This window comes from Periplaneta americana, chromosome 4, assembly GCF_040183065.1.
Source record: "Periplaneta americana isolate PAMFEO1 chromosome 4, P.americana_PAMFEO1_priV1, whole genome shotgun sequence".
NCBI classification, from domain to species: Eukaryota; Metazoa; Arthropoda; class Insecta; order Blattodea; family Blattidae; genus Periplaneta; species Periplaneta americana.
The window spans coordinates 182,414,357-182,430,510 of record NC_091120.1 but is presented as its reverse complement, the minus strand read 5'-3'; the positions used below and the strand labels follow the sequence as shown (position 1 = coordinate 182,430,510).

General features: G+C 36.4%; 1 protein-coding gene across 8 annotated transcripts in view; it reads left to right on the top strand.

Moving 5' to 3' along the window:
• LOC138698500 (ciliary microtubule associated protein 1A-like) overlaps positions 1-16,154 on the top strand; it is a 35,883-nt gene that overhangs the window by 7,427 nt on the left and 12,302 nt on the right. For 5 of the 8 annotated variants that reach the window (XM_069824476.1, XM_069824471.1, XM_069824470.1 and 2 more), the window contains 2 exons: positions 1,169-1,273; positions 15,944-15,973. The exons of 1 other annotated variant lie outside the window; for it this stretch is intronic. In XM_069824476.1, the coding sequence (XP_069680577.1) occupies positions 1,169-1,273; positions 15,944-15,973 (135 nt within the window). The remainder of the gene's footprint in view (positions 1-1,168; positions 1,274-15,943; positions 15,974-16,154) is intronic. 2 more of the 8 variants (XM_069824472.1, XM_069824473.1) reach the window with 2 other exon arrangements.

Genomic DNA, 16,154 nt, shown 5'->3' with positions numbered 1-16,154 from the left:
TGTGTGTGTGTGTGTGTGTGTGTGTGCGTGCGTGCGTGCGTGCGTGCGCTGTAAAATAGTGTTGTTGAATGTATTATAAAGTAATAGTAATATAATAAATTGAACTATTTGAGTAGTTTTTGCAGACTTTTCCATTGCACTGTACACTAAATACCCAAAGAATACAATCCGAATTATCTAACCTTTTGCTTTATTTTCTGTCTCTGGTTATATTTTAATTGGGTAGTGTAAAATAGATCGTCTCTTTTATCTTCCTGTTGGCTCTGGTAAGAATTTTCAGTGGAAGATGCTGTGAAGAATAAAAATGTAAATGTTTTATTTTAAATTGGGTTAGTTTTGAATATCGATGAGAGTGAGAGGGAATACTTTCTACATAGTTTAACATTTTCGTCACCAGATGTGCTGCTAAATACATGGAGTAATTGAGGACCGTTTTTGCAAAAGTTGCTAACTGCAAAATTTGCAAAATTGAGATTTTGATGGATTCGTTAACATAAGGCAGGCCTCTACATGATGTTCAAGGCGTCTTAGTAAAATTGGGTTATTTCTCTTCATTGTAGTGTGTCAAATTGTGATCGTTTTTTCAAAACTTGCTTTCTGCTATAAGTAAGCCGTACAGCAAAACTTGCTTACTATAGTGTTTTGTCTCTCCTGTAAAATTTAGTTTTTTCAGTTAGCAAGTTTTGCAAAAACGGTCCTCAATTAGTTTTTATTTTCGCTACTTGGTTTGCTGCTAGATGTAATAACTTCTCCTTTGCCCAACAGGTGGCAGAAAGATCAATTTCTACATTAGTGCCTCTAGCATGTGTTACGGGAAACTCAGTAAGTTTCGCATATCCATGGCCATGCCTTTAGAGGCTTTTTCCCTTAAGCCTCGCGGCTCCCACTGCTCTCTTCCTACTGTAATGACTGCCAACAGTGGACTTAATATATGAAAAGATTGGAGTGCAACCAAGTATTACGTTATATTGTTATTACAAACTTTTAGGTGTACTATTACTAAGAACAATAAATCAGTTTTATTTTTTTGGGTGGGCTGAACTTCAAAAGCGTCTTAAGAGCTTCGCTCGATTTTGATTTTAGTTAATATTAAAGGAAGCTATATGAGAATATACAAACATAAATCGTAAATTCAATGTATAAAATGTTTTATTTTTGTCTAAACCAGGACCTGGTGAATACAATCTCCAGACATCTGAGAAGGCTTATGACAGTGCTCCCAAGTTCACATTCGGCTTCAAGAGAGAATTAGAGAAGCCGAATTTTGTACCAGGTACCATTTAAATACTCACACATGCGCTTGGTTGGTTTCAGGGTGCCTTTCTATCTTTAAAGTAATCACACTAACTCTCTTTGCAGCATCTTTATCAAAGTTGGTGGAAAAACTTCCGAAAAATTGTAAGCACACTTAAAATCCTAACAAAGCACGTCAAAGTTACTTGCTGTTTTAAGACATAATATATTTTCATGTTGGGCCCTCGCTTTTGACATATTAAAAAATGTTATAAAAGTGTAACTCAACTAAGAACCAGTTCTATTATTAGACGTGTGTAGAAAAAAATTGTGTTCATTAGAAAACTTGAGTGTTAAATGTCTATTTTCACTTTCTCTTTATACAAAGTACAGTGCGTTCATAGCTTGGCCGGACCGTTCCGCGGCGGCCTTGGACTGGGTGAAGATTGGTGTGCCTGCCGCCAGAGTTACACGTAAACGACCGGCAAGTCATGGGTACGGAATACTGACTACTCTACTAACATTAGGCTTATCTGGATCACAACAGATGTTGAAAGTGATGACCTTCAACTCGAACACATTCCCTATATTTCCGAAAACAATTCTGGTTCACTTGCAAAAGTTCATGTTGACTGATTGCCTGTATTTCTCTCGTGATGATGTCCTTCAATTCTTGTAACGTGTGCGAATTTGATGCATACACTTTATTCTCTAACGTTCCCCATAAATAAAAATTGCAAGGAGATAAGTCAGGAGAACGAGGTGGCCACAATCCTCGACTAATTCTTCTGTCACCAAACACACTTCGCAATTCATGCATAGAATTCGCAGTAGTGTGCGCTGTAGCTGAATTCTGCTGAAACCAGCCACTCAGTTGTTCATTTCTTGTTAGTTGCGGAAAAAAATTATTTAAAATTGAAGTTACATAAACGTGTGAGTCCACACCTGTGGAGTAACGGTTAGCGCGTCTGGCCGCGAAACCAGGTGGCCTGGGTTTGATTCCCGGTCGGGGCAAGTTACTTGGTTGAGGTTTTTTCTGGGGTTTTCCCTCAACCCAATATGAGCAAATGCTGGGTAACTTTCGGTGCTGGACCCTGGACTCATTTCACCGGCATTATCACCTTCATCTCATTCAGACGCTAAATAACCTAAGCTGTTGATAAAGTGTCGTAAAATAACCTACTAAAATAAAAAAAATAAACGTGTGAATCAACTGTTGTGTCGAAAAATATGGGATCGATAATTCTACTTGCACTCACTGCACAAACCCCAACCTTTGCAGCGTGGTGAGGAACTTCATGAATAATATGGGAATTTTCGGTAGCCCAGTATCTGTTGTTCTGAGTAGAAAAGTGACCGTGAAGATGAAACCACACTTCTTCAGTGGAGAATGTTAAAAGTGGGTCCACGTCGCCATTATGAACAGACTGCACAAACCAATTGCAATAATTAACCCTACTTACAGGATCTTGTGGTTGTAAAGCATGAACTACAGTTACCCTGTATGGGTTAAGTTTCAGAAGTTTCATTGCTACAAATGCTGACGTCTTGGAAATGTTAACTTCTTGTGCTAAATGTCGCAATGATTTGCGAGGTGAGTGCTCTAACCAGGCCCCTACTTCATTAAACTTCTCGTCTGTCATTACACGGCATTGTTGAACATGTTTCTTGTTCAAAAAAGATCCTGTACATCTGACTTTATTGACAAGGTCATGAATAGCTGACCTGCTAGGAATTTGAACACCTGCAAACCGATGTTCAAATTCTCTTCGACACCTTCTTGCAGAAGAGTATTTCACATACGCATCATAGAGAAAAATACGTTGTTCTAAAGTGTACTCAACCATTATTAATAGACACTTTATCACCACCAGCAACACAATTTTACTCACAACACGCGCACAGACGTCTTTCTCTCACGACAGATTCAACTCGACTGACTGGCGCGTCAGCAGTAGCTACAGCGCTACTCTGGTGGCAGGTGCCCATCTTCATCCAGTCCAAGGCCGCTGTGGAATGGTCCAGCCGAGCTACAAATGCACTGTATAAGACACAGGATTATGAAGCTAAAAAAAAATAAATAAATAAACAAAAGCAATTTAGTGTAGGTATTTTTACGGAAATACGCGTTTTCAGCATCACGAATACTGGTAAAGTGTTCTTAAGCTTGCCAGCTCTCTATGTTTGTCTACAGCATTCTTCTAAGCTATTGGACAGATTCTTTTCGTATTCAGTATCGATAATGATTCACATTAAATAATATATTTAATAAAATATTTATGTGTGTACTATTTCAGGTAAAAACCTAGGGCTTGCAGATTAATTTTCAAAATTACGAAAATAGAAAAAATATATATATACTTTTTTTTGTTGTAAAAAAAGTGACTCAAATTGAAAACATTTTCAAACATTAATTTCATTTATTTTTGTGTGTGCAATGGCAGGGCCCTTATCTTGCTGTTATTCGCCCTGACTGATCTTCATTCTATGCAAGGAGACTCCGCATGTAAACAAATGCACGTGTTGAAAGTCCTTTCTATTGGCTGTAGGACAAATCACTTTTATCTATGCAACCTACAACACAACATTAATTAGTTCCCGCAAGCACAACCTGTTACATATTTTCGAAGTTTTAATGGGAAATTTGTTTTTTTTTTCTAAACACGAGAGAAAAATACGATACAGGAAGCAATTTGGAAACACAATAATGGCTGTCAAAGAATGTGATTTGTTTGCAGACATTAGCTAGGACCATTAGCAATGGGGCATGATGAGATAAGTAGGTTGTGTGATTTAACTAAGGCTTTGTCAGCACTCACAACATAACCCAAACACGGAAACGGAAATGGTGATAGTCGGTCAATCAGTTTCTGTAGCCTCTGCTCCTTGTACAGTAGAACCCTGCTAGTCCTAACTAATTGGGACCGGGCCCTGTTCGGATTATTAAATTTCGGATTAAGTGATGAAACAGGATTGCAAGCAGGGAAACCATGCCTTTAACCCCTCCCCACCCTTCACTGTCCACCACTTTGTTTAGTTTCGAGGTTTATGAAGCATTGACAAGACATTGCCGCTTTGTCAAGATTATCTGCTCTTCGTAAGAAGAAGTTGGCAGATTATTATTATATAGTATAGAAAACAAGGACTAATTCATAAAGTAAGTTGTACTGCTCATTGTACATTTTGAGTTCTTAAATTCTGTAGCATTAAACAGAATTGAGTTTCAGTCCAAATATGCCCTCCGTCCCCCTCCTGAGGAGGAGAAGGAGGAGGTTTGTTTCTTGAACACTACAACTTCCCATTTGGGAAATACATTCACCACGACTGTACTGCTATTAGCTGTTCGTAGCTGTGTCAGTGAGTATGAAACTTTACCACATGTGCTTGGGAGTTGCTCACAGGGAGAAGTACTCAGAATAAAATGTCACAACATCATACGTTCTGTGATTGCAGATACATTTTGATCCAAAAATCTAGACTTTCACGAGGAAGTTCATTGTATTGCTGATGGTGGGAGCAATCGTAGGATTGATATCATAGCTATAAATAGGAATAAACAGCAGTGGCATAGCATGAATTTTTGAGCAGGAGAAGCTAATTCAAGTTGTCTTTCATGCAATATGAGAAAACGTATTACAAAAATATAGTCTTAAAATAAATAGTTGTCAATGTCAAGTCAGCAGTCGAAGATTGGTTGGAACATCGTAAGTAACACCAATAAGGCATGACCTCAAATGGTACATAGTAAAATACAGTATGATTTCACGGTTTACACATATCTCTAACAAATAGACACGTATACATATAACATTAGCTCACTCCCTGTCATAGTTAGAGGAATCACAATATTAACGGTCAATAGATACAGTATTAGTATCATTACGTATGTATGCATCTGTCTTTCGGTTGTATCCTTCATTGATAGCAAGGGAGTCGGTCATTTGTTTTTTAGATCACACTTTTGTTCGTAAGTCAATCTTGATAATAGAATTGTCCTAAAAAATTCAAGTAAACTGGTGTCAGGAACTGTTATTTCACTCATTATTTATTATATCAGCTACAATGCACACTAACACTTCAACTGAACACAACTGACGAAAAGGTATAACTCGGAAACTACTTATTTTCAATGTCAAAGCTAGCTTCTTGCGAACCTTGCGACCAGGATAGTTTAGCTAGAAAGGGATGGAAAATCTGCAGGGTGGGTTACACAGAAGAATGAGTGTGAGAAACCAGTCTGCTTGGAAGCTGGTGTGTGCAGGCATCTTGTTTACTGCTGCATCACAAATCATCCTGAGCTGCCGCATCACAATACTTAATGCGTAATCATAAATTCTATTAAAATTAATAAATAATTTTGTCCATAGACTGCAGGTTTATTATGAAATTATTATTAACTGGGGAAGCTGAGCTTTTTAGCTTACATTGACGCTACGCCACTGATAAACAGACAGCCGAAATAATTGATCTTACGATCAGATTTGAAATCTCAGCCATCTGAAGTGAACAAAGAGAAAAAGAAAATCTACGAGCCCACAATTCAGTACCTATCAGCAAAATACAACATAGAAAAAATCACAGTTACCAGTCTCTTCTTCGGAGCGAGAGGCACCATTCCGAAAGTGGAGGGAAAAATACGAGCTGACGAGAGATCTTCAAGATGCCATCGTCACTACCATAATAAAATTTTCTGTAGCGATATTTCGTCAGCATCTTTATGGTGTACATTCAATTCAAATTATATTAGGTTCTTTTTTTTTTTTCTTACGTCTTAATCACTTTTGTTTGAAACCTGTTTATATAATTTTTCATTTTAAATTTTATTGTGAGCTATTCTGTGTCACAGGGCAAACCCAAAATATTGGGTCAGACCAATAAATTAATGTATCATTATTAAATCTCATATTTTTACGCATTAAAAATTAAGTTTTAGGCGCCTAAAAGAGCTTAAAATCTGTTAATTTAGACTCTGGCATAGTGAAATTAAGCTCTCACTTAGTAAAATTAGATATTGAAACATACTATATGTATACACACATAAACACTCCCCCCCCCCCCTGCTCTCTTTTTTTTCTTTTCCCCCCTCCCCCTCACCTTCTCTGTGTGTACCGGTATGTGTTTTTTTAATATGTTCGGACTAGCAGGCTTCTATTGTATTATATAATTGAATCTGTTATTGTTGAAAGGAACTAAGTCCACTTTTTAAAGTTTTGAGATAATCGAAAAAAACTGTTTTGTGAATAATATATCGAAGATTAAACCACAATATATTGTACATATATATTTTATGTGTATAATATATTTTGGTTTAATCTTCAATAGATTATTCACAAAACAGTTTTTTTCGATTATCTCAAAACTTTAAAAAGTGGACTTAGTTCCTTTCAACAATAACCGATTCAGTTATGGTGTCGGTGCTATGCTGTGTTAAAATTGCATGTTGTTTATATTCTGCAACACATATAATAGTGTAGACATAGAGGCTATAGTGGTAGAGCCAGTTAGTTGCCTGTAATTTAGGGATCAAATATTGTAAGGGGAAACTCTTTAGAACCAGTCTGTTGCCTGATGTGGACACTTCTTAATGTAAGTATATTCTTGTGAAAATCCTTCATGTATCTGATGCATTGTTATTTAAAATAATTACCAGTATCTGTGACGTCACACCATCTGTCATTGCTCCATACATGTTAACCCTTGCAACTTAGCTGCACTAGAATCCCAAGAATATGTGTTGTTAATAAATAGGATATTTTATAGCTTATTGCATTTTTATATACTGTTATTGCAAGTTATCTTGAACTTTCTGAGCGGGGACAGAGGAGCAGAGGGAAGGAAGCACGTAACACGGGTGGAGCCAACTGAGTTGTTTGCACATGCTCCGCATCATAATCTCTTGTCAAGAAACATAGAACTATTTCCTTCACTCCGTACCAGTAGTGTTACCATGAAGCAGCAACCACAGGGTAGTAATTATGGTGAAAACACATCACCGCACCGCGGAGAAAGAGAAACTATTGCAAATATAATTAAGCTCTGCAAGGAGGAAAAATTAAACAAATATTTGCTGGAACCTCTTGCTAAGGAATATGAGAGAGCAGCTAAATACTCTGGCAAAAGTATTAGTTCCGTGAAGAGAATTAAAAATAATATTGAATTACAACCGAATGAACCTCACACTACTCCGGGAATGGATGATGCCATTGACGAAATAGTAATTAATTTTGGACCAAGCGATGATAGCAGCAATGATAGAGATATGGATTGTGTATAATTGTAAATTAATGTAAATTCAAATAATAAGCATGTAAAATATTGTTATAAGAATATGTACATATTAGCTGTAGGTGTAAGTCATGTAGACCTATATAATTTATAGAAATAGCTGTAATAACTCCGCCATTGCCGGTTCCCAGCCCGGATGAGAGAGGAGTGTACACACGATTATATTTAAATACCTACTCATTACAGGTTAATTAAAACTTGCTACGAAACTATGTTCTCCTCTCAAAACCGAAATATCGTGAGAAGATGATGTCTCTATTGAACCAAGTTCTTTTACAGTAGAGAGCTGTAAGGTAAAAGAACCAACGTTTTCTGAAAAGTGTCACGTTACCCGAGGGAGGGGCATCCTTGTGTCGTTACGTTGATGAGTACATGCAGCACCGAGCAGTTCGAAAGACAGACTTAGGGAACGTAAGGTTCAAGATAACTTTCAATAACAGTACTGTACAAGCAGCTAAATACTCTAAATACTGTACAAGCAATTTGAAAGTTTTTATTGCAGCTAGATTTATTTACTCACTATGTTTAAACAATCAATGAATGCATTAATGAAATTAGTTTAATGTTTTTATTATTTTCAAATATCAGAGAACACATTGACTTTCCTTGAAATATAACACAAAAAGGATATTGTTATTGCATCAAGTGTTAATTATTATGTTTAGAAAAGTAATTAATTAATTTAGTATCATCACCTGCTGCAGTAAAAAGTACAAGAAGCTAATTTTACAAATACAAATAATTACTCTTGAACCTAAAACACTTTACCCATAGCCTACATGGCAATTTATGCTATATTTGTTTCATTTGTTCACTTTGCTTACAACAAAACACTATCACTGCACAATAATTCTAACTAGAAAATAAGAACGTGTTCTATAACTGGAGCATCCTCGAACTCGAGCAATAAACATGAAAAAAAAAGTCAATATATAATTATGAAATAATAATTTTAATTATAAAGGAAAGTAAAATAACCAAGAATAGCATATCTAGGTTATGGGTAGGCCTACATTTCGGAGTATATGGATGTAGATATTAGCAACAGAAGATGGTGTGGGGTCAGAAAATACCCCAGGTAAGTGTCTAGGATTAATGCATATTTCATTTCCTGGCGTGAACATAGGACCAATCAGCAGTCACGACACAAAAGGATTTTGCATTAATGTTCATTGACATGTGGAATCTTATTGTATAGAATGAACATTATGACCGTGGCTCGTAGATGTCGTTAGTGGTGAGAAACATAGGCCATTTATATAAATATAGCTTTCAGGTATAGCTCCCTGTGAAGCTGATTTGAATAATGTAATATAATATTATTCAAATCAGCTTCACAGAGAGCTATACCTGAAATCTAGATTTGCATAATACATGTCACTGTTCATTAACAGAAAACCACAATTCAAGTCACACAGAGTTTGTGAGCACTCAGTGTTGGTTGCTTGACGGTTTTCAGCCCACTTTGAGGTCTGTGGATATAAAGGGAGAAATTGATTTGGGATGTGGTAGAGTTCCTGGTTAGCTCAGTTGGTAGAGCCTTGATGCATTTAGCCAAAGGTCCCAGGTTCAATATCCGGTCCCGGAACAATTTTTCCCTTGGAATTATTCAAATCAGCTTCACAGAGAGTTATACCTGAAAGCTAGATTTGCATAATACATGTCACTGTTTGTTAACAGAAAACCACAATTCAAGTCACACAGAATTTGTGTGCACTCAATGTTGGTGCTTGACAGTTGTCAACCCACTTTGAGGTCTGTGGATATAAAGAGAGAAATTGAGTCGAGGTCTGGTAGAGTTCCTGGGTAGCTCAGTTGGTAGAGCCTTGGTGCATTTAGCCAAAGGTCCCGGGTTCAGTATCCGGTCCCGGAACAATTTTTCCCATGGAATTATTCAAATCAGCTTCACAGAAAGCTATACCTGAAAGTTAGATTTGCATAATACACGTCACTGTTCGTTAACAGAAAACCACAATTCAAGTCACACAGAGTTTGTGTGCACTCAATGTTGGTTGCTCGACAGTTTTCAGCCCACTTTGAGGTCTGTGGATATAAAGGGAGAAATTGAGTCGGGATCTGGTAGAGTTTCTGGATAGCTCAGTTGGTAGAGCCTTGGTGCATTTAGCCAAAGGTTCCAGGTTCAATACCCGGCCCCAGAACAATTTTTCCCTTGAAATTATTCATAGGCCACTTAATTCGTCAGAGTGCACCATAGGAGGTGGGTCGGTCTACATTACACTCGTAATGAATAATATTGGTGATAATTGAGAATGGTGTTGCCTGGACTACAAGCTTTCTTAATACAAGTTACAAATTCAGAGTAGATGAACAGGGATTTGAACCCAGGCCCTCTAGCTTGTAAGCCCAGTGTACTTATTGTGGACTTCTGATATATCTACATGAATTCTGATTTATGTTGGGATACTGCATTACATAAAGAAAAAATTATAAAAAGAGAGGGATTTTCCAGTCTAGACAGAAACTTTCCCAACCATTTTAGTTAAATACGTATGAAGGGAAAAATTTGTAAACAATAACAGAAATCATAGAATAGCTAATATTTAATATTGATAGTCCAGATCGAACCGAGCCCCAGAAAAATATTTTGTAAACATAAACGATAAAAGTAAGTACATTGATGAGATAGTATTGTGACTTTTATTTCACACAACAATGTTACTTTTATCTACAACAATAATGGCTTTCTATATTTCTGAATTTAAACAATCCCGTCAACAATGGGTATTTCACTCCACACATCAACACAGTATTCGTTATTGCGCTCCACAGACGACAATTGACAATTCACTTGGATTATTGAGAACAACAATGTACTCCTAATCTCAACTAATGTTCACAAAGCACTATTTACAACACAAAACTCTCAGTTCACAGTTCGTTTGCCTTGGCTAGTTCTTCTAGCTCATTCACTCAAGTTCACAGTATATCGAACCCAAGACTTCCAGAGACAGTCCACTGCACTCGAACTTAAGACTTCCAGAGACAGTCCACTGCACTCGAACTCAAGACTTCCAACTGTGTTGCTTCCGCCTGGACACTGCTCAAGTTCACTTGCGTGTCGAACCCTAGACTCCTGGGCGCTGCTGATTCACAAGCTGAACTCGCTGTCCAATACCAACAACAACTGGCTCTCTTCGAAGGCTGCTCACTTTTTATTAGTTAAACCACACTTTCCAGAAACTACGACCCAGGAAGTTTCTGTTTCTGGATGATTCTGTTCTCGCTGCTTTGTTTCTTCCCCATCTCTGCCATGGCCCAGCATATCGCCGTCTCTCCTCTCCTCTTTACGCCGCGCACCACCCCCTAATGCTCCGCGGAGCTCACCTCGTCTCCCACGCCGCCTTCCTCCCTGCACGCCCTGTCGGACGCGCATTCGAATCCTGAGGCAGCTGTCACAGTATAAATGGGACTGAGGACATGCAAATTCCCACTTACCATATATTAATAATCAGTAACCACATAAATATTTACTTGTATAAGTGCTACACTGGCTGAATGCTGCAGCACTGGACATATAATAATAATAATAATAATAATAATAATAATAATAATAATAATAATTTTTATTTATTTATTTTATTTATTTATTTATTTATTTATTTAATGTGCTGTACAACAGCCAGTGGCCAATTACAGTTCAGCACAAATATAACAAAAAACATAAAACAAAAATAATTATTACACATAAATATAATTACAATTAATTACAATAATGACGATGAATGGATAACTAAGAATACTATGAGACAATGTTAATTGAGTATAATGCCTAAAATAATACATAAATGATAAATCGTTGCCAAGCGCAAAAAAAGTCTATACACTGAAGGGATCGAATTCGCAGCCATGCATGTTGGCATTTTTAATGCATCTGGAGACTGGTGAAAGAAATTTCGAATTTCTAATATAGAAAAGTTTGTGGGCTCTCATATCTTTTGTTGGAATACGTAAGGTAATATTGTTTAAGAAAGAGTCACAGGATATATCACCTTTGAGGACTTTACAAAAGAACAGATAATCTAGCTCATGGCGTCTAGCATATAGATTTTGACAATTAAAATATTCACATTTTCTCTCATAACTATACCCGGAATTAATGGGCAGAAATCTGAATGAACATAAGGATATAAATTTTCTTTGTATATTTTCTAATTTAGCCGAGTCCGTAGTTGTAATCGAGTTCCAAACTAAAGATGCATATTCGAGTTTCGATCGCACCAATGTATAGTATAGCATTAAAAGAGAATCGGGCGTGGAAAAAGAATAAGTTATTGACCGTATTATTCCTGGCATTCTGATTGCGTGATTGTAAATGTAATCAACGTGACTATGAAAATACAATTTACTGTCAAAGAATATTCCCAAATCTTTTACGCAATCCGTTCTGTTAATTAGTACATTATTTAGATAATAATTAAATTTCAGTGAAGAAGTTTTTCTAGAAAAGAGAATAATAATAATAATAATAATAATAATAATAATAATCTTCTTCTTCTTCTTCAAGGTTTAGGTCTTTCGGCCTGTTCCGCCTCCATTAAAATTGATCTCCCAACGTTTTACTGGTCTTCCTAATGATCTCCTTCCTGATGGATTATAATTCATGGCTGCTCTCGTTATACTTGTTGTTGGCATTCTGTTTACATGTTCTTTCCAATTATGTCGATATTCTTTAATAAGTTGAATTATACTATCTATTTTAGTTCTTTTCTTATATCTTCATTTCTTTTTTTGTCCAGTAGTGTATAACCCGCAACATATCTAAGAAATTTCATTTCACCTGCTTCAATTCTTCAAGTCGACCTGGTTGGCAAGTTGGTATAGCGCTGGCCTTCTATGCCCAAGGTTGCGGGTTCGATCCCGGGCCAGGTCGATGGCATTTAAGTATGCTTAAATGCGACAGGCTCATGTCAGTAGATTTACTGGCATGTAAAAGAACTCCTGCGGGACAAAATTCCGGCACATCCGGCGACGCTGATATAACCTCTGCAGTTGCGAGCGTCGTTAAATAAAACATAACATTTTCTTTCTTCATTTTTCTTTAGAACCCAAGATTCACAGCCGTATAGAAGGGACGGAATTGCCATTACTTTGTAATATTTGATTGATGTTTCCTTTCTCACTTTCTTCCCCAGTGTTCTACGTATTGTTCCACAGAAATAGTTGAATTTATTTAATTTTTCCTCGATATATAATAATAATAATAATAATAATAATAATAATAATGGCTTTATTTAACCTGGCAGAGTTAAGGCCGTAAGGCCTTCTCTTACACTCAACCAGGATGAAAACTTGCTTACACAGTTGAACATAAAACTGGATCGGAATTGAGTAATTACATACTGATACAATTTAGGTACATAATGAGATCAAAAGAGGTAGTTACATAAAATTTACCTCATAAAATAAAAATAAATATAGTGAAATACATATTAATGTTGTTAGAATCAAATACGAATCACATAAAAACAGAAGCCGATAATTCAATAAAAAAAATGTACACAGTAAAAATAAAAATAAACACATGAGTATACATATTAGTATTAGATTACAATTAAGTAGGATTTACATAATTAAACCAGAAACCGACAATTGAATAAAATGTACAAAAAATATAAGCCAGAGGGCCCCAGGTTCATGTTCTGCTCTACCCTGAATTTATAACTTCTATTAGGCAAACCCGTTGTCCGGGCAGCACAGAGGTTTTCTAAGGGTTACTACAGTTGCTCTGTGACATTCCAACAAACGAAGGGGTGAGAAATATATAGTCCTAAGCCACACAGACAAAATTTTACAGGAGAGTATATTGAAGATTTAGAGTCCAATGCTATTGGATGCAGTATCATAATTTCTTCAGTGTATACTTACGTCATTTGTTCAGAATTTTTATAATATTTTACTGGTAGCTTCTTCATATGTATAAGAAATGAATTAGCACAAAAAACCATTTTTGTTAAAAGTGTGGCTTTGGACTCTCTCATTCTCCTTCAGTTTGTACTCTCGATAATCTCTGATGAATTAAGTGGTCTATACTTTTAGTGATATACACGAAAAGTGTGCAATATTCTAGGAGCTGATTTCTGATATCGTTGTGAAGAAAAAAGAAAGATTTTGAATAGTTTAGGAAATAATCACAGTCTAGCTTCCGAAACACAGATTCTTGTGAACTTTGCTCGAGCATTTAGAATTATACTGTACTGTAAATAATTCCCACTGATTGAAAAATTGGACAGAGTATTCCTTAAAAAATCACAACGAACTGTGAAGTTGATCCATTGTTAACAATTTTGTTTGATTTATTGCTATAGTCCCGTCACTCTAATTTCCGGCAGTCAATTGCGTTGCAGGTCAGCTACATTTAAACGTGTGCGTCTTGTGATTCGCTGAGGAAGACGTTATTCATTTCTTAAGGCTCGCTAAATACTTAATATAATCGCCCGCCATTTTGGCTCTTTCGTTGGCATTTGCAGAAAGCACACGAAGACGTTATTTGCCGCTCAATTATTTGCTGAATTACAGTGCGTTTGATTTATTATCAGAGGAGCTACGACATGATAATGTTTAACGGTGTGGCAAATAGATTCCTTGTATGGTAGTTCGGCAACGAAAGAACAAAAATGGCGAACGATACTACCTACCTAGCCTTCACTTCCTAAGACGTAAGCAAAGAGGAGGAGTCACGCCGGGAATAACAGCGTCGCGACTATAGTATATGTACTATGTTGATGGCACGCAGTTTACTTCAGCTGATTATGTGCATTGCTGTAGAAAATGGGGTCCTTGAAAACCAGCTTTAATACGTATTTTTCTGATGGGTAATAACGTGAATGTTACTTACTGGCTTTTAAGGAACCTGGAGGTTCATTGCCGCCCTCACATAAGCTCACCATCGGTCCCTATCCTGAGCAAGATTAATCCAGTCTCTACCATCATATCCCACCTCCTTCAAATCCATTTTAATATTATCTTCCCATCTACATCTCGGCCTCACCAAAGATCTTTTTCTCTCTGGCCTTCCAACTAACACTCTATATGCATTTCTGGATTCACTCATACAGAACTTTCATAGCAGATTGCAGGAATGTATTCGTTGCCATGGAGGCTACTTACGAAATGTAATTTTTAAAAAGTAATCAGACATTAATAAATTGCATTGTACTAGATTACTTCCAGTATATGTGTTTTCTTTTAGTTCGTCCTGAGTGTCCCACAACAAGGTTATAAAAACCGTCATATCCCACTACCGCACCCTATATACATACTTTTTCTACTTTTTGACGGTGAAGATTGGTATAAGCCATAACTCCATCCATTTGATCTTCTTGGGGTACTTAATATATACTTACAAATGGCTTTTAAGGAACCCGAAGGTTCATTGCCGCCCTCACATAAGCCCGCCATCGGTCCCTATCCTGTGCAAGATTAAGCCAGTCTCTATCATTATGCCCCACCTCCCTCAAATCCATTTTAATATTATCCTCCCATCTACGTCTCGGCCTCCCTAAAGGTCTTTTTCCCTCCGGAAATCCAGTCGACAGTACTTAAGTCCAGTACTTAATATATATTAATTTAAATCCCTTGCTTCCATTATTATCCAAAATTCAAAGTTGAACATAGTTAATACATTAAATGATATGTCAAATACATTGTGGAAGAAAATTAAGGGGTGCACATATCCCCCTCCCCCAAAATTTGCTGGATGACCTTGAAAATGAAAAAGTTAAAGACATTTTTCAAGTTCTGTCATATCGGTTCATAAGCTTTCCAATGGCACTTTTCCCACAACTCTATTTGAATGGCCTTGAAGATATAATACTTTTAAAACTGGTCAATGCATCAAATTTTGACATAATAGCCAATTTTCAAAGAACGATACCTTGAAAACCGATCACTAAAAAATTCATAAAAACGACAGCTTCCTATACACAATTACTTCTTCTAAAATGTGAATGGAGTTTTGTTTGGAGTATAAGAGAAGGCCTTAACTCTGCAGCTATAAATAAATAGAAAATAAAATACAAGGGTTGAGTGTTGAACTTATTTGTAATAATATGATACCGAATGACCCAATTTTAAAATTATAACAAACTTTTATATTAACTTTTTTCATCACCATTTTAACAGAAATTAGTTCCTAGAATATTGCACCATTTTCGTGAATCACCCTGTATATGAGCTGCTCATAGAGTCTGAGTGAATAGCGATAAGTTAAGGGTCTTACAATTGAACAAAAAAAAAAAGTTTACTTTCATATCAAATTACATAACTTGTTCTTGTTTCTGTCAAGTAGTCCAATATTCCGAGAGAATTTTTCCTTGTTATTTGTACGTATGTAATATTGACGTAATGTTTAATACTCATGCAAATGTTTATTTCATGCTGCTACGTACTTTCTGTGATGGTAAAGGATCACCTTCCTCAGGTGAAAGTATGCAAGGTGATAGCTTCATTGTTTTGAAAGATTGAATATAAAAAAGGAGTGAAATAGGAGATAGAATTCGCACCCAGATAAACAGACTTACATGTTAAAATTGTTGTGAGTTTTGTGTTACACGACTTGAGACTTCGTTTTTCAGTGCACGTCATATGTAGAAAAAAGAATATTGCAATCAGATGTT